General features: G+C 52.6%; 7 protein-coding genes across 7 annotated transcripts; 3 read left to right on the top strand and 4 right to left on the bottom strand.

Annotated features, from left to right (window-relative positions):
• Window positions 1-584: 584 nt before the first annotated feature.
• J4E79_001738 (uncharacterized protein) lies at window positions 585-2,396 on the bottom strand (the record flags this gene model as incomplete). Its single annotated transcript, XM_049350644.1, has 3 exons — window positions 585-1,610; window positions 1,666-2,117; window positions 2,174-2,396. The coding sequence occupies 3 exons, from the start codon at window positions 2,394-2,396 to the stop codon at window positions 585-587; spliced, it is 1,701 nt and encodes a 566-aa protein (XP_049214483.1).
• Window positions 2,397-3,042: 646 nt separating this feature from the next.
• J4E79_001737 (uncharacterized protein) lies at window positions 3,043-5,375 on the bottom strand (the record flags this gene model as incomplete). The annotated part of the gene is made up of 6 exons (XM_049350643.1): window positions 3,043-4,200; window positions 4,252-4,334; window positions 4,383-4,851; window positions 4,904-5,004; window positions 5,055-5,223; window positions 5,271-5,375. The coding sequence occupies 6 exons, from the start codon at window positions 5,373-5,375 to the stop codon at window positions 3,043-3,045; spliced, it is 2,085 nt and encodes a 694-aa protein (XP_049214482.1).
• Window positions 5,376-6,946: 1,571 nt separating this feature from the next.
• Window positions 6,947-7,727, top strand: J4E79_001736 (uncharacterized protein; the record flags this gene model as incomplete). Its single annotated transcript, XM_049350642.1, has 2 exons — window positions 6,947-7,618; window positions 7,671-7,727. 2 exons carry the CDS (start codon window positions 6,947-6,949, stop codon window positions 7,725-7,727), a joined length of 729 nt encoding a protein of 242 aa, XP_049214481.1.
• Window positions 7,728-8,151: 424 nt separating this feature from the next.
• On the top strand, window positions 8,152-10,081 carry DBP9 (ATP-dependent DNA/RNA helicase; the record flags this gene model as incomplete). The annotated part of the gene is made up of 3 exons (XM_049350641.1): window positions 8,152-9,071; window positions 9,128-9,767; window positions 9,818-10,081. The coding sequence occupies 3 exons, from the start codon at window positions 8,152-8,154 to the stop codon at window positions 10,079-10,081; spliced, it is 1,824 nt and encodes a 607-aa protein (XP_049214480.1).
• Window positions 10,082-11,201: 1,120 nt separating this feature from the next.
• J4E79_001734 (uncharacterized protein) lies at window positions 11,202-11,863 on the bottom strand (the record flags this gene model as incomplete). Its single annotated transcript, XM_049350640.1, has 2 exons — window positions 11,202-11,595; window positions 11,649-11,863. 2 exons carry the CDS (start codon window positions 11,861-11,863, stop codon window positions 11,202-11,204), a joined length of 609 nt encoding a protein of 202 aa, XP_049214479.1.
• Window positions 11,864-17,336: 5,473 nt separating this feature from the next.
• J4E79_001733 (uncharacterized protein) lies at window positions 17,337-18,990 on the bottom strand (the record flags this gene model as incomplete). The annotated part of the gene is made up of 2 exons (XM_049350639.1): window positions 17,337-18,823; window positions 18,951-18,990. 2 exons carry the CDS (start codon window positions 18,988-18,990, stop codon window positions 17,337-17,339), a joined length of 1,527 nt encoding a protein of 508 aa, XP_049214478.1.
• Window positions 18,991-20,600: 1,610 nt separating this feature from the next.
• J4E79_001732 (uncharacterized protein) lies at window positions 20,601-21,100 on the top strand (the record flags this gene model as incomplete). Its single annotated transcript, XM_049350638.1, has 2 exons — window positions 20,601-20,749; window positions 20,821-21,100. The coding sequence occupies 2 exons, from the start codon at window positions 20,601-20,603 to the stop codon at window positions 21,098-21,100; spliced, it is 429 nt and encodes a 142-aa protein (XP_049214477.1).
• Between the last annotated feature and the right edge of the window lie 943 nt (window positions 21,101-22,043).

Here is a 22,043-nt window from a genome sequence, read left to right as displayed (position 1 = left end):
TAGAGATACATACCCAGACTCAGGACTATTACTCGTGGGGCTCGGTGGATGAACATCAGGTACGTACCCCTTCCTACCTTAGCACCCCTTTGGTATCGTCTTCACCGAGCGTAGAAAAGTCCCGACCGCGAAGCATCCTCACGGATGTCTCGAGGGCCGGACGAGATCTCAACATCTCACCTTAGGCAAGTGTCGAGAGTGCTCGCACTTCCAAGATTAAGTGGCAAGCTATGCGACGCAAGTCGTCTTCATTGGGCATGTCCATACTGCGATTCAACTCGCAGTATCTTTTTCATTGAGTCATTCGCCTTTACGGCGGGTCTCGAGGAAGGAGAAAAAGAAGGATGCCAGCACCATCGTCTCGTACCTACAGAAGTAAGATGCTAGAATGAGTTCCAAGGGTGCTTTGCTACTAAACCGGGGTGTGGTGTGAGGTCGCCATACCCCTTGGGGGGGTTGGGCAAGATGACGTTTACATCCAAAACAACGCTAGCCTGTTCAAGCCTCAGACCTTGGCAACTACCCTTCCTTCTGAGCACATGAGAGCACACACGATGCATGCGCGATACGATTGATTTTTTCATCTACATTTCATCCAGAACCAAGCTATCCCAAAGCCACCCTCTCCACTGCGTCGTCCTCGTGACCTTGATGTCCAGTCGGTTACTTCCCTCCCCCTTCAACGCGCCTTCTGCGATCGGAATCTCCAGCAACCTCCACTCGCCCGCCCGTGTCGCACCACGATACGTATCCTGACTATTCAAAAGACTGGCGCTGGTGATGTTGCCGACCTTGACGTCGTTGAGCAGGATATCGCAGCTCGAGCCCTGAGAGAAGCCCGCCAGCGAGACCGTCAACTTAGCGGCGGAGGTGCTCTTGGAAGGGAAGAGAACAGACCAGGTACCAAGGGCAGATTGGCCGAAGCACCAGTCGAGAGGAGTGCTGGTGCCGACGGTGTAGGTCAGGTTTGCAGGGCACTTGGAAATGCGGGCATGTTCGAATGGGTGGGCTGGGTCCGCGAGCTTGAAGCCATCGCTTGTGCGGTCGAAGTCGCCGATCTGGAAGATGCGCTTCGCGCTGTCGGTGACCTTCCATGTCATCTCCTTGAGGTTCGTGTTCTTGCCCTCGCGGATCACGACGTCGTTTTGGGTAAAGTTTGTTGTGACATCGCCGATCGCGCCGCCGTTACCCCAAGCATAGAGCGCGTAGGTGCCGGTACGGATGTCGTGGATGTCGAACTTGCCGTTCTCATCGGCGTAGGTGGTGTAGTAGTAGTTCTGGCCTTGGTCGAGCGTGGACACTGTGGTGTTGCGGTTGTCTCCAAGGAACACGGCAGCGCCAGCAGCTGGGCGTCCGTCGCTCAAGAGGAGCTTGCCTTGCATTTTGCCGCGAGACTGGTAGGGCTTGTTGTCAAACCACTTGTACGGCCAGGCTGCTTCCTCCTTCTCCCAGCGGGCTGCGGCGTCGTCTTTGCTACCGTCGTTGAGGTACCAGAGCCATGGCCCCCAGATCTTGCCATCAGCAAACGAATCACGCGCAATGGCCTGGTAATGCGTGCCGTGAATCATGTTCAGCTGGACTGCATCGCCCGTCTGGGACTCGCGATGGACCTTTGAGAAGTTAGCATCAAACCGCATACCAGCGAGGCGACCGGATCGAACATACCATGAGCTCCTGCTTGAGATGATCGCCGTTGTAGTAGTCCTTCCCAGGATTGAGGTACCAACTCCCCACTTCGTCTCCATAAACACCGTAGTATTCTTGGTCTCGAACAAACCCACTCCAGTCATACTTTGTCAAGAATGACCCGTCAGCCTTTTGCCAGGTTTCATCCTGGACGTTGGTAGCTTGACGGTACTCTTCTAACGCGGGAAGCACACCATCATTGACGTTGTTGTGCCCACGTGGAAACGAGGTATTGTCGAGACGCCATAATGTACGGAACTCGCCCAGCGTAGGTAGGTCGTGATTGACAAAGTACTGGTATGCGCCTGGAAGGTCATCGTAGATCACCCAATGAAAGTCGCCCTCCTTCGCCGTAAATTTGACGTTGATGTAATCGGTATCCGAGTCCACGATCGCAGCGGATGTCCAGTTCAGATCGGATGCTGCACCGTCTACAGGTTGTTAGCTGTGTTGTGACTCTCCTGCCGCAGCACCTCTTCACACATACTGTAACTAACATAGTGCCCAACAGCATCTCCAACGCGGTCCTTGCCCTTGTACCACAACTTATCGGCATACTGGCGATTCTGCGTGACATTCCAGATCTCATTGCCGATAATCCAAGTCGAGTTTCCAAGCTCTTTCAGGAAGCTCTTTGGCTTCTTTGCGCGCTCCTCCACTGGAGCCGCTGCAGCAAGCGCAGCAAGGCCGAGGAACTTGAGGGCGCTCATGATGATTGCAGCGATGCGCGAGAGTACTTGGCGAGGATAAACTTGAAGCCATAGTAGCTGTGGTCATTATATACCGCTGCAAACATACACGTCGCTCGAAGAAAGCTAACGTGCCTCTCGGCGGAGATGCCCCGAAGTTATTACCGGGTAAGCACTGGGGTCGCGGGGTACCTGGAGCAACCCCGGACAATTTGATCGACAAGAACATTGTTCCGGAACTTCCTGCAATCGCGCTTCTTCGTTGCCCAGTAGCGCGTTCTTGGGGCGGTGTTTGCCCGCGCGTGTATCCTGGATTTGGGAAGGCGTTCGTGGTTACACGGGTGAGGCTCCCTGCAAAACGTGGTCAACCGCCACAGCGTTGGGCGAAGAAGCACCGAGCGCGTCTTGAGAGCGTTAGACAGAGTTGTAATCAATATCACGAGGTACCAGCAACCGGGTCGATGCTCGCGGTGATGTGCAAGAGTTCAGGAGGTGGCCGAGGGAAGCACCGAGCGGGACGCTTGCCTGTTGCGGCCTGGAACAGCTGCTACTAATCACCAGTACACGGGAAATCTGTGCTCTCCAGAGAATCTTCCATTCTTGCGCGAGGTATAGGACAGTCTAATGAAGGCTCCACCGTATGTGTGTGTGTGTCTGCCAACTTCATCTACGATTTCTCTTCCAACGCCTTCGCATCAGCCTCCTTAGGTGTTTGCGTTCCTGACGCAGCTGTCTTCTCACCTTCCACCACCTCAACATGATCCCCGCGACGACGGCCCTTGCCAGTGATGTCGCGCCACATACCACCGAAGTTCCTGGCTAAACTCTCACGGCCTTCCCATAGAGGATATACACCAACAGCCATAGTACTGCACATCAGCCAGATGATGCCAACGATGACCCATCCTGAGAAGAACGACTGACTGAAGATGTAGCCGGAACCATAGAGAGGCATTGGCCAAAGTACGAGAAGAACGAGTGTCAGCGTCGCGGTGGTGATCTTTGCAATCTTGGAGGCGCGGAACAGCTTGGCTTGTTCGGCGGCTTCGGCTTCTGGGGAGAGGGCAGCATGGCGGCCGTGCACGGCTTCGATATCCATGTGCGCAGCTGCTGTAACATCCGAATCGTCGACAAGGCGAATGTTCTTCATTGACACCCAGTCGTAGTTGTCAACTCCGAAGATCAGGGTCAGGACCGGGATGAAGATGACGGGTGAGAGCAACGCGACCACGTTACCAGCCAACATTGGGTTGTTGGCGCCAGAAGTAGCGACAGTGATCACGCCGTCGTTCAGCTTGGAGGTGGTGACGAGCCAGGCGGTGATGCTGCAGCAAAGACCCAACACTGGCGACAAAGTAGCCGCCCATTTGTTCTGACCCTTCCACATCAATGTGAGGGTGGCTGGAAGCACCGCAGACGAAATGATTACACCCATGAAGACGTACAGCCAGCCCATGCTGATACCTGCATACCAGAGGCCGGTTGAGAATGCAGCCATGACAAGCCCAAATCCACATACGCAGACGTGTGAAGTGTAGACGAGACGTCGGCCACTCGCGCTGGGGTTGATATAGGTTGCGTAGATGTCGTATGTCAAGATGCTAGAGACAGCAATGAGCTGCGCCGAGAAAGCTGAAGTGACGGCCATGAACACGACTAGTAGAGTAGCCACTGCACCGCCAGATCCGAGGAGCGCCACAGCAGCATATGGAAGGGTGAGGCCCGCGCTGATAGAGGCTTCATCCATGCCGTTGGGATAAGTAGGGAAGTACTCCGTGCTCTGCAGTGCCAGAGCGGCGAGGCCCATAGTGGTTGCGCAAAGCCACTGACGACGAGATCAGACGCGATTCGAGATGCGCATGGAAGGAGTACTTACAGGGATAGCGAACCATGAAAGACCTCCGATGATGTATCCAGGAAGAGCATGAACTGGGGATGCAGCAATCGCCTTGTTGTAGTCTGCCTCTAGTCAGTTTCTGATGACACTCTGTCTAGAGGAACACTCACATCCATTGTCCATGAAGACAGTTCCGAAGTTTCCAATAATGTTGATGACGAAGAAGATGGCGCCATCTTTGCTTCTCATCGTCAGATAGCTTCCGCCAGCGTTGCCGGGAACGGGGGTGGTTGCCGAAAGCTCCTGCAGACGATCGTACACTGCTTTGGGCGAGCCGAGCCGGTCACCAGTAGCATAAGTCGTGAATGCGAAAGTAAGGAGGATGATGAGGAGGATAACGGTGTGGACGTAATCCGTGAGAAACGTAGCCTTGATACCACCAAACATGGTGTAGACTACGACACCCAGAGGAAGTAGGAAACAGGCTGCGGCTGTAGGTACACCGGTTAGAGAGCTGATGACGGCAGATCCACCAGTCAACAACATGGCTGTCACGAGTATGTTGGTGAAAAGGCCGAACGTGATGTACACGAAATGCGTGGCCTTTCCGTATCGAGCACGCACAGCTTCAAGGAACGTCTACGGGATGGTCAGATCTGAATCTACGATGGCTAGGATATGCTGCACTCACATGAGCGTTAGGAGCTCGCCTCTTGAGTTCGATCGCAACCGTAGCAAAGAGTAGGATCTGTACGGTAGCACCAGCGGCATACCAGAGAGGTCCAGAAACACCTAATGGCAATCAGATTTGTGAATTTTTGTGATGCAGTGTCGAAACGAACCGTAGCGGAACGCGACCGAAGAACTCTGCAACAGAGTAGCTGCCCAAGTCCATGAAGACACTACTGCTGAAGCTACTAGGCCAGACTTGACAGTACGACCGGCAGTTGAGAACATCTCCGAAGTTTGCACCTCATTGTTGTAGCGTTTGAGGACCCAAGTGGTGAAGACCTTGAGGTTGTCAGATCGATGCGCTTGTTGCAATCATGTACACATACCATGCCAAGGGCGAAGAGAAAGCCAACACCAAGCACGATGCCATAGCCCCAACCCTGGCCAAGGGGAGAAGCAGAAGGGCCAACAGGAGTACCGCCGCCAGCCATGTCGAGAGATGTAGCTTGGTTCAACGTCAAGCTTCAAAGCGTTGGCTGTCGGACCATCCCAGCGGGGCAGACGAGGTATCTATACCCCAATGCATCCCCACGATTACCGTTTCCCGGCTTCAGCTCGGTCCCAAGACTGCTATCTCGAGCCTTTCAACCGCACACAACCATCTCGTCGATTGGCAATCGGGCCGGCACATGATTGGTTACAGATAGGCGCATGTCAAGACTAGGTAACGTGCAACGACGGCCAAGACTGAAAACCTCTCGTCGTCTACGCAATTTTGAAGCTTATATTAGCAATGAGGTCTTGTTGTAGGGCACTTCCAGCTCTTAGCCGACTGGGCGTTGCATGATCGCTCGCCTATGCTGATAACGAACGGCCTTGCAACGGAGGTGCATCGCGCTTGCCTCGTAGTGGCGGGCAGGACCGAATGGCTCAGCGGAAATTTTCTTGGATAGCTGTGAGTGGCTGATATCTGTGACTTTGTGCTTGGGTAGACAGAACCAGGTCTGGGCGTGGAGATGGTGGGCATGTTGGAGGCAGGTTGGGGTTGGTGGTTTCGATGAGGTAAACGGGAGAGTGAAGATAAGCGATGGTGTGGTAGCCAATGAGGACGCGCTGGCGGTGGAGTCCGAAGTCGGCTTGCATTAGAGGACCCCTGTGGTCCGGCTTTCTCCACGGTAATGATCGACCTGCATCTTCGCAATGTTGTCGTTACTCGATACCTTCGACACATACGTGCTGATTCCTCTCGAGAGTGTCCTTCAACTGCATTCTGGTCGTCCGCGCACGTTCGCGCGATTACAGCTTTGAGTCCGGCATACACGGGCCCTCTTTCCGCCATCCTCTGCCGCCATATTCTACCGCTCAACACCAACAATTTCGGGAGGACAGTATGGATCTACTCTAGCTCTCGCTGGGAGATTAGATGGTACCTGTGAGCAAGTAGAAGTGGAAAGCTCATCTTTAGGTGTATATTATAGGAGTGGTTAGAATTGTTGATCCAAAGCAGCGGAACAGAATGATACTGAAGATATTCTATCGGAACATTGCGCCCTGCGACTGCGACGAACCTTTTGCGAAATCTACGAGACGGTTCGTTGTTCAAAGTACAAGGAGTTTATGTTGGCGTCGCACTATAGAGAAGCAAGTCGTCATTGGTGCTTCGTTGGGCTTACTCACGCTTGCACGAGGCTGTCGTACTTGGAAAGGCCCTTTGCCCAGGAAACGAGCGTTGAAAATCTAGGTAAGGCTTCCCTTCGCATTAGTGCCGGTAGCTGTCGACATATCTTTGCAACAGGATTACCAAGGAAGACGTTCCAGCGCACATTAGGAGTCTTCGAATACAGAGCAAGTAATATCTCGTACTTGTTGTGCGTGGTGAGAAGCGAGTGACCAGACTCACGGCTCGGTTGGCGTGTCCATTCGGCATCGTACGACGACCACGAGCAACTACCCCGGCCTCTTTCCTAATCAGGTAGACAGTCAGCGGGAGCTTCGGATGTCGAATGCTTATATTCTGAAGACTTAAGCACGTTTTCTTGGTTTACACACTTCCACCAGCATCATGCTCTCCATCTTGATACTCCTCGTGGTTGCACTCGGTGCCATTGCGCACACCACCCCAGACGGATGTCCGCGCAAGGTGGGTGCGGAAGGCGTGCAGGTTCGCATACCTCCAACGTTCAATACCACCAACCATGCACATCACGGCAGATCATGGCCACCACCACCTGTCGGTTTTTACTTCAAACCATGGTCAATGATTCTCGCGTCAAACCCTCAGTATGCTGCGATGCGGAACGTCCAATACGACCCGACACCGATCGATCCCTCTGAGCCCACTGGAGTTGTGAACGATCTCTTCTCATTCCAATTTCCAGGCAATGACACAATCATTACAACATATGGCGTCGACACGCCGCATCCCAGCTTGCCAGCAGTGCTGGACTTTGCAGGGACTGGGATCTTGGTCGGAGCCACGTGCCAGTACAGCATCTTGGTTTGGGGCTGTGACGCGAACAGAGTCCCATACTACGCGAGCTATTCGACGGCAGTGGAGTTCACCCAAACGCCCCCGGGTATCGACCTGATGAGTACGAGTGATCAAGGACCTGATCAGGAAACGATCGATGCTGTTTTGAAGGCGTTGAAGAAGCTGGGAAATGAGGAGATCACCAAGTATGTTGCAGCGTTGGAGAAGATGGTGCAGGATGGGGGTAGAAGAGGCATGCCTAGGGTACGTATTCGTGTTGGCTTGCTTACGGGCACCTATTAACGTGAAACTGCAGGCTACATGCGACGACTATTGCAAGACGAATCAGGGCCTCATCGGGATCGGAGGCTAATTGTTGTGAAATTGAGCTGACGAGGTCGTGCTCGAGTGCCCTTGTTGCAACGGATGACTGCTTGTGCTGTGTCTGGGCTTCGAACGGGCGCATTCCTAGTCGAGGATCGACGAGAAGACGTATGTAGTGCTGTATAATGACGATGTAGAGGTTCTGGACATTTGATACTGCAGTATGCTGCTTGGTGTCACCGGTGTCGTGTGCCTGCCACTCAGTCCCTTTCGCGTGTGTGCAAGGCGCGTGTGTGGAAGTCGCGACTGACGCAGGGCATCAGCGTTCAGCAGTCGCTCCTCCGCTGTGGGTCGCGCCAAGGCCGCCCGGCAGTAGCGCCAAAAAAGTTCAGAACTGGTAGATGCAGGCAGCGCAAACCTCGACGAACACCGACGCGACCACATTCCGTAGATTCGAATCAAATTCCGACACGATGGCGAAGCGCAAACTCAACGAGCACGACGTGCCAGAGGTGACATCGAGCGATGAGTCGCAATCTGAGCCCCGCAGCTCCCCCGAGCCCGCGACATCCACCACAACTGCGCCTTCGATTGCAGTCGCTGCCACACCGAAGAAGAAGAAGAGCTCTAAGTCGAAACCTGCCGCTGAGCCAGTCCCTATAGTCGCCTCATTCGCCGAACTACAACTCGAGCCCCGTCTTCTGAGAGCGATCCGCGACCTAAAATGGGCATCGCCAACGGCAGTACAATCTCAAGGCATACCGTTAATACTAGAGGGACGTGACGTCCTCGCGCGCTCGGGGACAGGTACCGGAAAGACGGGAGCCTACTTGTTGCCCATCCTTCACAAGACGCTGCAGCAGAAAGGCCAATCGCTCATCCTGGCGCCCACTAAGGAACTCTGCTCACAAATCGCGACAGTCGCGAAATCGCTCTCACAACACTGTGGGCAATCGATTCGGGTCCGCAACATCGCTGGCAAGGAATCGGATGTCGTCATCAAGGCAGCACTCGCGGACAAACCAGAGATCGTCGTCGCAACACCAGCGAGGGCATGGGCAAACATCAACAGCTCTGCCATGGCAGTCAGCGACATCAAGACGCTTGTCGTAGACGAGGGTGACCTGATCAACGGTTACGGGTTCGCAGACGACATGGAGAACATCGCCCGGGAGATTCCTGTTGGTGTCCAGAAGATCGTCCTTTCAGCCACCCTCTCAACTGATGTTGAGTCACTCGGCAGCCTGCTCTGTACAGATCCAGTTGTACTAAAGCTACAAGACCTGGATAAAGACTCGCAGAAGGTCAAGCAATACGTCCTAAAGGTGGCAGAGGACGACAAATTTCTCTTGCTTTTCGCCATGATGAAACTCAATCTGGTCCATGGAAAGAGGTAAAAGGCACCGGCATGAACTACATTGGGGACTCACGCTGACTTTCTCCCCCCAGTATCGTATTCGTTGGCGACGTCGACCGATCATACCGCGTCAAACTCTTTCTCGAGCAATTCGGCATCAAGGCGATCGTACTCAACTCCGAACTGCCGCTGGCGTCCCGAACACACATTGTGGAGGAGTTCAACAAAGATCTCTATAAGATCCTCATTGCTTCAGACGAAACCGACGTCGTTGGCGTGCAAGATGAGTCGCGACCAAAGAAGAAAGCGAAAAAGGACAAGGAGACCGACTCCGGCGTCTCTCGCGGCATCGACTTCCTCAACGTCAGCTGTATAATCAACTTCGACTTCCCCGGGAACTACAAATCATACTTCCATCGAATTGGACGAACAGCACGAGCCGGCAAGTCTGGCACGGCCATTTCGTTCATCATCCCGAAGGAGAAATACCGCAAGCATAAGCCGACTACATTTGCTGGATGCGAACATGATGAAGAGGTTCTGAAGAAGGTAGAGCAGCATCAAGAAGAGGGCCAAAAGCTGGAGGATTACCAATTCGACATGAAACGATTAGAGCCATTCCGATACCGGTTCGCAGATGCCCTGAAGTCGGTGACCAGGATCGCCATCCGCGAGGCACGTATCAAGGAAATCCACATGGAGCTGGCAAAGTCGCAGAAGCTGTCGCGATACGTAAGTTCACCCGCATCATTCACTGCTGGTTCATACTAACATTGCAACAGTTCGAAGAAAACCCTGAAGCACTCGCGCATCTCCGCCACGACCAGACTCTCAACCATCCCGCGAGAATACAACCCCACTTGCGACACATCCCCGATTACCTCCTACCAGGAGGGAAGAAGCCGCAGGATGTTGGCTTTGTCGGCCTGAACATACCAAGGGCGAAGAAACAATATACCAAGGGCAAGGGCAGGAAAGTGGTACGAAGGAATGGCAAGGTCGACCCTTTGAAGACGTTCAATGCGAGGGGCAAGGGGAGGAAGTGAGGCATTTCGTCCTTGAAGGTTCTCTATTTATGTCTACGAAAGTCAGCCACCAGCTTTAGGAATACAATACAATGGCGAGCCATCCTTCCAATGATCGTAATATCTAGAAGCCGGTAACATGTGTTCACGTGGCCATTGCTCAGTACCTCTCATCCGATCCGCACATACATTATGTAAACATTCCTGAAGTCGAGCATCATACTAAGGTGAAAGAATTGGGTATAGTCTTTACTGCGCGGATGGACGTGTTTGTGAGCATCGGCCTTCAATGCTATGGTCTCAAATTGCACTGGATGCATCCGCACTTTCTCTTCGCGTTAGCCGTAAAGATTGCATGTCGGTTGGCACGTTGTAATATTTGGTGTCGATGCCGTACTATATCTGGATGATGGGCGCGGCGGTGCGGACCCACTAGATGGCGCGTGACCCATGCCGCCTTCCGCTCCACCCCTCCACCCTCGAACACTCTTGCGCACCCACGATTTATTGACGAGCGCCCTGCTAATATCGTCAGCGTGAATGCGACCTGTCTCAAACGCCGACCTCCTTTCCATCACGGCCAAGATATTGCGCCTCCGACCCTGGCAGCTACGCGCCGCGCCTCGATGCCGCTGGACCTATGGCTTCAAAGTCGCGCTCAACGGATCATCGGATTTCCAGTAATCGCGCTTCATCTTCTAAGAAGCACCGGTGCCCATGCGCCGTGTAGCGAGAGAGGATGCAGAATGTGTGTATTGACATCCGGATACCGCAGCCTCGAACCCACCCGAATCGCGAAACTCCCGCATACGCTTCGATCGAACACCGCCACTCGTAGTCCTTCGTTCGCCGTACGCCATCTCACGATAGGAAAACTACGGTACCGACTGGGCCTATCACCATACTCTAGCAGACCAGATCACGAAAGGCACCTGCTTTTGTAGGAGAAGTCATTCAATTTGGTCATATATAACGTATGTGATGGGGAGAAGGCCAAAAGGACGGTACGCGAACGCACCGGACCTCGTCAACGCCAATATGGAATACTTCGGCCGTTAGTTTCGTGATCTCATAAGGGTAGCTGAAACTTTCGCCGATCGAATGGGGTCAGGCTCTACACTCGTATACCAACATGAGGCAGTTACACACGCTGAGAAGAAAACCCACCCGATGACCAGCTGTTCGAAGAGAAGGCGTTCGAAGATGAGGGAGCAGGCGTAATTGGTGTGTGGTTTTCCTGCTGCCAGTAGCTGAGCAGTGCACTGATCTGGTCTTCGCGGACTCGGCCAATGTCTTTGACTTTGACGTTCATCTCGATTGGATATACTTTGCCGAATCGGATGCGAGACTCCCTCCTGATACTCAGGTTTGGTTCAGCTGGCACAACCTCGATTGGCTCTTTGGTCATGCCGCTTTCATATTCGCCGGGAATGTAGCATGATGCAGGATCAGTTCCGGAGAAGTACACGATTGTGTGTTCGGCTGGGTTGCACCCGTCCTTGAGAGTGCCACGGCCGGAATAGGTACCGATACCACTAACATGGATCAACACTTCGCCACGACTTCGGACAGCTGCACAGAATCTTACCAAGCGTTCACGAAACCCCGCCTCACTTCTACAACAACGAAGCGGCGAATATTAGTGTGTGCGGTTTGCCCAAACCGTATCACTGTGTATGCTTCGTCGTTGGGGTGCTGGAAGGAGGTGTCGCTTGCGGTCTCGGTGTATAGCATGGCAAAAATCTTGCCCACTTTGAAAAACTCTCGCGCTTCGTGACCAGTCCGCATCCGATAAGCTGGCATGGTATTAGAAGAAACCTGCGAATGTGTTGATGTACTGACCAACGTCTAGACGATCATACCACCCAGTCTGTGGCGTGCCTGATATGAAACCTTGTAGCGTACGAACGTCTCGTGGAGCTAGGAAGACCAAGTCAGTGCCTCCTCTGTTGCAAGATGACTAGTTTGTCATACCCGGCTCCGGCATCTGCGGCTCAAGAATTTGTTGCTCGATCGCTGAGTCGTGTCTGGGACGCGTGTCGAGTGCCTGAGACCCAGCTTGTTGGACGTAGGCTTGAGACTGTTGGCGCCAATAGTAAACAGGGCGTTCTAGAGCGGTCAGCGGCTGGACATCAGCGTGAGACGTTTTATAACTGACGGTACTGATCGTATACGACATAGTAGTAGTTCTGGTATTCGTCGCTCCACGTCCATCCTGGATTGTTGTCCGCCATGTCGGGCTTTCTGTACACTGAGGCTCAAAATGGGCGAATCTCCAAACTTGTCTGGATACACAATCGAATTGGGGTCGCTTTCGAGATTCGCCTGCGACACCTATGTGGGTGGCTCGATATCCCTGCAAGGTATTACTTACTCTTGCAGAGACTGAAGGTATGTCTTATATGCGCAAAAGCTGGGAAAGCGGGAGCATTGCGGCTCTGCTATCTCATAAGGATCAGCAGAAGAGGGTGTGATGCGCGCCATGAATCTGGGATGGCACAACTCCACCTCCGCAACAACCTGCATATGCGCTGTATCTGCTTTCCCTTGGGATGTCGAGCAGGCGCGTACTGTATAGAGACACTTTCGACGCGCAACAAGGCGACTTCCCGGCTAGACCGGTTTTGCATTTTCAAAACCGGCACGGCCCACACATATTCTGGAATGGGGCGTGTACCTCCACGCACCAATCACCCGAACACAAGTATTGTTACTAGATAAGCCGGAAACCTGCATGCATAAGCTGATTCGCTTTGTCGTGTTACTACACCCGAGCGCAAATCAATTACCGGCTGGACGGCTTCAGCTCCTCCCATGTTTGACAACCCGAACGGACACACGCGCTTGCTGGTCCGTGGCTCTCACGGACATTTATCTGTCACGTACGGTCTTATAGGGGAGTGGTCGGCCTTGGAACCTGACCAGTGTCTATTCCTGCCAATTCTCAAGGGTAAGGCTGAGCATGTTGCAAGGGTCGTCCTTGAGAGCCATATCACGCTGTCATTTCTGTCATGAAAGAGGACTTCATCCCCCGTAATACCAACACTGCAGAATCATCCTTCCACCTACACCTCATTGGAATTGTCGACGCGAGATGGAAGAATACTTTCCGACCGAGGTTGAAAGAACATATACTACACAAACCCAGCAAAATCGACCTAACGTCGAGGCCCGGTTGGAGGGCTTGTCAGAATCGCAAGATCAGTTAGCTTCAGCTCGAAGGCAGCTGCTCATCACGCGTGAGAGGGTGCGGACTGCTAGTCGCAATGTTCGATTAAAGCGGGTTGACGCTGGAGACGCTGAAGTCGTTTTCATGAACCGACTACGACATTTCATCAACGAACCTAAAGATGGGATACCGGAGACTCTACTGGACGCCTATAATGCTGTTGTGCAAGCCCGCGATATTCTGGGGGAAATCGAGGAGGATTACCTGCAAGCTGAACGCGACCTTACCGGGGCTGAATGGAGATTCATGGATCAAGAGAATGGGTTCTATCAATTCGATATCTGGAGCATTGTCAATCAGGAGGATTCAGAAGGTGTGGCTGCTTCTCAAGATCAAACGTATGATCTTCCTTCGCATCCACCACCGCCGCAGTCGTCCCCGCCGACCCCCGGTCCCATCGCATATGCAGCAGGGTGGTTCGATACAAGCCATTATTCTGCTCATTCGCCGTCCTTGCGCTCTGTGGTCTCTACTCTGGACGTCACCGCTACGCCTATCCCCACGAGTGAAGTATACTTCGCTAAACTTGCCGAGGTAGAAAGATTACGGAAGGGTTTCGACCGAATTCGGCACGACAAGGCATCTGATATCGTATGGCAAGAGGGAGGGGGAGTGCTATTTGCTGATGGAGTCGAAACTGCTGATATTGATCCCGCAGCTCCCAATAGCGATTACTTCCAGATTCTAAAAGAACTCTCGGCTTGTGAAGCTAGCGCTCAGCAGCTGAAAGTAGCAGCTATGTCTGGAATCCGAGAAGTACCGGCTTGGCCTTTGGCAAGACGGAATTCCGATCCAATGTATGACCTCACAGCTACACCACCATGTTCAGCATCGATGCGACGAACACAGACCGAGAGTGCTATCCATTCGATCAAAGATGATCCTACAACGAAAGAGAAGATTCGGGAGTGGTCTCTCACATATCTTAAAGCCAGCGCTGTACAGAAGTGCATCTATCTGAACGCACTGGAGGATCGTGAAGTCGCCAGTTCAACCGATGAAGATTGGAAGGCGCGGGCAACACGGTTCTGGAGCAACGATAGCGTCGACGAGGTCGCGGGTAGGAACGAGCGTTGTGAGACCTCTACCATCGGAACGAGCCACGAACCTGTGTCTTGTCGCGATGGAGACGTTGTGGAGAGCGCACCTGCTTCTCTTGAGTTGCGATCACGACACCCAAAAGAGATGCACCCTTGCGATCGAACAAATGGCAGTACAGAAGGCTCCGAGCTACGCGAGATGCCAAAAGAAGATGACCGGGATGCTTTGTCGATATCATCTCCGTCACTACCGCTGTCACAGCGTCATCGGTTGGATGATACGGGAAGAAAGACGGGCTGCCCGATAGTATCTTCCAATGGGCTATATCCGGATATACGGCAGCGAACAACTGAAAGTGGCATTCCGGTGGAGGATGTCGCCGAACAAATCCGGTGTACTTGTCCTCCTGAGTACAGCGATGCGGCTAAACGGAAAGACAGCGTCCAAGGCACAGATATGGAGCATCATCGTAGCTGTGCGATAGCCGTCAGGCATAGTCTCGGTGTTCGTACGCAACTTCCAGCGCAAATACCACGGGGTCTTGAGGAAATCATTACAAAGACTTCGAAAAACTATGAGCATGGCGATCTAACACAGCGAATGCTTCCTACTGATGCTCATCCGCCAATTCCCACCGCCTCGGATGTTGCAAAACCCATACGCGTCCAGCCAACTTTGGGTAGTGAGACCAGGACCACCTCACCAAGCCCTCGTGTGCATTTACCTATAGCACCTACTCCTGATATTGGGGCGCCGCCGCACTTTGTCGAGAGCACGATTACGTCTGATGCTCAACCAACATCAGGGAGACGAAAGAGTTCGAACAGCTGGCTTGGCTGGCTCCGTGGATCTAAGAACAAGAGAAGTAAAAGCACTCCAACAATCGCAATGCACCGTCCAGGAGTTCATGCACGCAAGCAGTCAGTGGTGTAACTCGTCCATCGACCCCTGTTCCGACAGATGTCAGCAGTGTTGCTCGGTTAGTCTTACCTTTCATCTTCTTGTAATTACATATTACCAGGAATTGTTCTAATACTGTATACTTTAACAACTTGCGATTACGAGAGCACATTTCGAGCATGCAGATATCGCTTTCGGGAGGATTGCTGGCTTCGCTGGGGGTTCGCGATTGGTTATTCCTTCATCTATCCGGTATCTCAATACATCTACTGGTTCATCTGCATGTCATGTTAGTCAACCCGAGACCTCATGAAACGCCAGTTCGCCCACGTCGATGAGCTGAAAGAGGAAAGTGGTGGGTCAATCCACCAGTTGCAAGCTTCATGCGAGTTGGTACTCAGGCCGACCGAATTGTCGGGCTCAGCTATATGTCTCCGACGGTGGAGATGATCAGCAGGACGCATACTTACGTGGGAGTGGATGCCTTGCTGACCCGGTGTCAGCACATCGGAGCCCGAAAGTAAGGCTACCGTAGTTCTTTCGGCCCGATAGAAAGACAACTGCCGGTGTTACGAACCCGGCGGGGTGCCACGGATGCACAGCATCTGTTACCGATAATCGCCAACCGCGCGGTACGCTCAATTTGGAAGGAGTTGCAAAAGCTCGCCAATGGCGTATGGATAGGTATCGTATGTGAGCATGAGCTTCGGGATTGACATGCGACTACTATTGGCCGTGATATGTAATCAGATGGCACGGCAGTTGGGTAGTCAACATCTATTTGTCACTTTCCCAGCAACTCAACCGCGGAGTAAGATTAAGAGAGCGACACGGCATCGCTTGATGCTGCCTCATGTACCGCCCCATCGACCGGAGTTCCAACGGGCCGCCGGACCCCACTTGACCCACTGCGGCATGCAAGAGGGTGCCTAGCTCCCGTCTTACACGCCGCCCTAGCGACTGCCTGAAGGTTAAGGCCAAACGAGTGCATGCAGCTTGTAGGGCTGGGAATACCGTCCGACCCACTCATTCCGGAAAGATATACTGTTCACAGCGCAAAGCTGAACGGCATGTACGCAGCATCGTACGCGTGACTGTAGCCTGCAGCATGCGCCAGCTGTTTGGCTACCCGCGCGCTGCCGTATAACCGGTTTTGCCCTATAACCCCGCGCGACGTGGGCACAATGTCGCTTATTGCCTTATTATCAGATTGGCCCTACGTCGCGTCTTGGTAACTGAGCATAGGCAGGTCTTACCACCACGTATCTGCCTATTTGGCTGCGATAGGCCACACACGTCTGATGGCGTCGGTAAACGAGATACTCCGCGACAGATGAGTGAGGCAGCCATCTCACTACGGGTCTGACAGTGACACTTGCGTCTCCCCGCACGATCAATTGGTTGCTATTCTCGTGGCAATAAGCCCATCCAGACTGACCAATCATCCCCGCGCTAAGACATTCATATCGGTGAGCGACGCGACACGGCTGAAGATACGGCTGAACGGGCTACGAAGCCTGCTGGCCGATAGTACAGTGACCAGAAGTCTGAGATCGGTTGGCTAGCAGCTGGCAGTCGCTCGCGAAAGGGATGAAGACTGGAATGTGGCATGGGTGAAAGGGTCAATTCCAGATTGGTGTGCTGGTACGAGCGCGGCCGAAAGGCTTGCGGCTCTGCTATATATCGACTGTTGATTGGTGGATAAGATAAATCATGAGATATGCCTGCAAAGAATGTGTGACTCATGACCAGATGCAGTTGCAGGAAGGCTTGCAGGACATGTGCATATTACCAGGGTATGCGTTTGTACCCCCAAGTGGTGGCTCAATACATCCATGTCGTGGCTGAATCATCGTCAACCTTGGAGAGAAAGTTCTACCGCGGCTGAGTCCGCGACAAGACATATGGGAGAGAAGCTGTTGGTCAAGAACAACAAGCGTGTCCAGTGCATCAATGGTGGCAAAAGGTAGAGATCTGTCGCTTCACATTGCTTCTCGAGATACCAATCGTCGTGTTGCTAGTATGCTCGCGCCTTAGTAGAATCTCGGATCAAACCCATCTATCAGACCTTTATAGTATACCCAGACCGCTGGCATTAGAGTTGGGTTAGTCGTCATCGTTGTGCTCCGATGGAAACTCGTGCACTGTTGGCAAATTGTGTTCTGGTTCGAGCTGTGCTGGTCGAATTGGGGCAGTTTCCACAGTGGAGAAATTGGACGACCTCGGTTCTAGCCATGCATCCTCATCCGGCCAGGGGTGAGTATCACGGCATTCGGGATCACATGCCCCGTGGTAGCCGAGGATCTGAGGGTTCAACACGCTCTCCTCAATCTCGGCCGAGCCTTTGTCAAAAGGATCGCTGTGTCGAAAGATATCGTGTGGCCATTGCTTGAGCACTGACGTCGCCCAGAGTGTTGGCTCTGATGTGAGCTTGGTGATATGCCTGTGAAGCGTGTAAATCTCGCGAGGCGAGACGCGGAGGTGATGTAACATCCAGCGATTCACCCGGTCGGGTGTGCTCTCAAAATTGACGAGATAATCGCTGAGGATAGCTCTTGTCTCGTTGCTCTCGTCGAGTAAGAGTAGAGGATTTCCTTCGTCGAGACCTGGGTTGACCGGGAAGTCGTTCGTCAAGTCCGGTAGCGCACCAGAGATTTCGATATAGTTACTACCAAAGGCCGCTTTCTCATGCTTATACTGGTTCTGGGGTGTTGCACCAGTTCCAGTCAAATCGATCTTATCTGTTATCCACACTCCGATAGATCCAAGCGTACCGGTCATATCGCCGAAAGAAGCGCCCTCATCTGCGAGAGTAGTGTTGCTAGGTTTGGGCAAATCAATTGATCCCAACGATGCGCTTCTTCTATGAGACTCTCCACGCACCCAGCGTTCCTGAACTCTTGGTCTGAACTCCCTGACGTGGCTCGGATGCTGGCCAATACCAACGTTTTCTCCAATGAGAGCTCCGTGAAGATGCTCGATACCTCCAGGAGTGACATTTTCCTCGAGGACAGAGCTGGCCGATGAAGCCTCATATTCGATTTTAATCGGCTCTTTCGACTCACTGGTCGGGGTTATGTTGAGTCTGAAAAAATGCTCGAAGGTTTCTTCCATCTTGGAATACATATCTACCAGCTGATGTTCCTTCGACCCGAGCATTATCTCAAGAGGTTCGTATTCCGATTCAACCGGGCCAATCTCGTCTCTTGCCGCCTGCGATGCTTCAAAGTACTTGAGCATAACGCGTTCGTTTACAGAAAGACTGCCATTCATTTGCTCGCGCATACAATTGATGAGTAGCATATCACATCTGGAGACGTGTTCCCTCAGTGTATGCAGCTGCTTCCGTCTTTCTTGAACAGCAAGGCGCATTGCGACTACTTCTCCTTGCTGGATGACAAAGTCGGAGAGTTCGTTCATGAAGCTGGTATACAATCGGAAGGCCGCCGCGTTCAAATGTTTGTTTGCTTCAAGAGCCTTATTGAACAGGGACGGGGGTCGAGGGGCTTCCAACGGTGGTGGCGGTGGTGGAGGCGGAGGCGGCGGTGGTGCGGGCAATGGGAGGGAGATAGATTTCGGAGAACCATTGTCGTCTACAACTAGCTTTTCGCCGTGGAAACCCACTGATGCAGATGGGACGGGCGATCTTGGATGCACAAGCACATTCTCGTCCGGGATGCTATCCTCCTCATGAGGCCCGCAAGCCTCATCAAAGCGCACTTTCTTGAGGATTCCTTTCCGGGATTTGCAGACTAAACATGGTGAAAGAAGGTCCGGTATGAGCCCTCTTGATATTCCGTTGCTGGAAGATCTGATCTCATGATCATCAAGTGGCTCATAATTTGCTCGATCAGCACATTCGTCATCGAAGAATTCCGCGATGAGCTCGGAGCTTTTTGATTCCATCGGCTCAGCCTGTGGGTGTCAATGTGTACCCTGCCCCTTCCACGATGCATTGGTGTACCGTTGATTTCTCGACAACACTGGAAGGAGCCTGCATAACGGCCGTGCGCTCAGCGCAAAGTAGAATCTCTAACAAGGTGTGACATGTGAGAATCGACGCGCTCAGTAACAGATCTTAGGATTCGTAGTATCTTTCAATGATGCCTGATTAGGGAAGCAGCGCAACAGAGTTGTGATGGTTGACTAGAGGCTGCGGTGGACCTGCCACCCAGGCGTCAACGGCGATTACGCGAAGACGCGTCCCCCGCCGTAGCTTGCCCCACCCAGCCCACCCTTTTCACGATACGGCGCGCTAGTGGTGCATCGACCACGTCGAGCATTCATATAGAGTCGGTCACAAGCTTGCATCTGCAAAGACGCCACAGAAAGATGAGCCATCTCGTTTCGGCGAAGAGGCTCTTCCTGGGGTCCGGAGTGCCCCGCTCTGACATCCACAAGCTATTAAGGCCTGTTGCTACCCTTATCCAATGCCTTCTGGTCGTCACGTCGCGAACATGTAGCTATGCCGAGATACGGGCCTTGGACCTGGTCACAGCCACATGGCCGTCACTACTCATATTTGATGGCGGATGATGGCGTCACAACGTTGGATATCTTATGGGCTGGTCCCGCAGAGGCCGCTGTTCCTCCAGCACCGGCCGCGACTACGTATGACAATAGACCCAGTGCGAGGTTAGTTCAGTGTCGCGCATACACCATTGATCTGAACATTGCCTGACCAAGACATAGTATACCCCGTACTGTTGTAAATCCAGCCTTCACGTCGCTGGCGACCCAGCCGCAAACCGTTGCTTCCACGATCCAATGGCCTATAACTGTGCCCGGAACAAACAATGCAAGTGGAAGCAGTACTCAGCAATCTTCGTCGTACTATGTACCAGGAGGGAGTCGGGTAGACAATACCGGCGGCTCAGGGTTGAATTACACAACACAGCAGTACGGATCGCCAAGTCCGTCTCACGTTTCCGCTCATGCTTCGGCGACGACGATTTCAGCAGGCTCACCATGGCCACAGAAAGACCCCCAGGCTCATGACGGCTACCCTTTTAACTCTTTGCAGCAAAGTCAATCTCAGCACACAACACAAGATGGAGCGACCGGTCAGCCATCACAGTATCCAGGGCCACGCCGGCACGTAACGTCTCTGCCGCCTGACGTGCAATCTACTATTCATAGTCTCGATCGAAGATACATACAAACGAATCTCAATGAGAGCTTTGCTCAGGAACAACTAGATGCGAGTAAGTTAAATAAACCGCACAATCTGATCAATGAACGCTTACGCTTATAAGGATATCGACGGGTGGCGCAACCATCGCGTGCGACGTTCTTTGTACTTGGTCGAGTAAGCTCAACTCCCTGAGCAGTACCGATACAATACTAACCGTATGCTCTCAGGTCTTCAAGATGCTTTGGACGGAACCTGCCGGCCAGATGAACCCTGGAAAGACCCGCAACTCAACCCACTTCAGTACTGTGCAATATGGTGAGACGGCTTTTAGTGAAATACGCCGTTTCGTCGTTGTCCGTAACAAGGGCGAATTCAGTCAGTGCATGTACGTAAATTTCATCGACAATTTCTGCCTTGGTATACTAATGTAACCCGTAGCCCTATACAAACGTATAGAGGTCGCGGCGCCGCGAAACCCGGTGTGAGGATGGGTGATCACGGCATCATTCATACTACGGTAGCCGCACCTAATCAACTTCCAGGAGAGGCTTTAACAAAATATTCCATCCAAGTCCAATCCACGGAAGGAGAATACCTTGAGCTGGAGAGTCGCGTCAATTACGGCAAGGCATACGCTGTTGAGCACAACGTCAAGGTGCTTGACGTAGGGATGGTGATACAAGATCACCGCTATCTCATTAAAGAATACTTTGATGCTGCGATGCAGGCAGAATGACGGGAACGAGAGCATGTGCCATACGCAGATTGACGAAATTTTCCTTTTGTAGTCAGGCTCTTTGTTCGCATTTCCTGTTTGGAAGCGCTGCACCATACGCAGTTCTCCAATCTCGTTTTCCTCATTTCATTCGGCTGATCTAATTTCCTACTTCCCTCCTTTAGTATAGGCGCATCGCGCGCATCCTTATTCTTGGCTTATCTCTAGAAATAAGCGGGGCCGAGCTTATGGGCTGAGTGTTAGACCAGTGTCGCTTCACCTTCGGGAAAGTTTGCAGGATGCCATATGCTGTCATAGTATGATAATGCCGTGCTTCACTTCGCATCAAGATGTTTTCACTTGCATCGTATCACCATAACACGCTGTATGGAATTTCCTGGATCGGCAAAGCTGGGTGACCGACGATTCGAGAGAAGCACTGCGTAGGCCGTGTATAGCGGGGTGATGTCATCCAGCTGTGTTGACACCGCAGCTTGCCCCACATTCCAAGGTTGTCTTGTGAGGTTTATCGATAAGCAATTGGACTGCGTCATGGGCCCGTGCCGAACGCGTCAACCAGGCAGATGACCCCCGACTTCTCGCTCACATCACTGAGTACCACCTGGGCATTATCGCAATCATCGCAATGGGTCACCAGGCCAGACACCCTATTATGCGTACCGGCTACCCTATATCATCAGCACACAGCCACCTTTTGAGCATACTGCCCTAAAGTGAAATGGATGCGTTTTGGAGCAGATTTCGTAAACTGCGAAAGCACGGCACGAATAGCTATCAGCACGAAGCCATAACACACTGAACAGGCGAAATGGTATGATAGCACGTCAACTCAGATCTATGAAGCCATGTCTGACACTTTAACAGGATGTTCGTGTTGTCTGCCCAATCTCTGCTGTCTCTAGTACCTACGGTAGCTGAGACCCACCACACCAACACACCCACT

The sequence above is a fragment of the Alternaria viburni genome (genome assembly GCF_023758015.1).
Source record: "Alternaria viburni strain BMP 2772 chromosome Unknown scaffold_3, whole genome shotgun sequence".
NCBI classification, from domain to species: domain Eukaryota; kingdom Fungi; phylum Ascomycota; class Dothideomycetes; order Pleosporales; family Pleosporaceae; genus Alternaria; species Alternaria viburni.
This window is presented reverse-complemented; position numbering and strand designations above follow the sequence as displayed.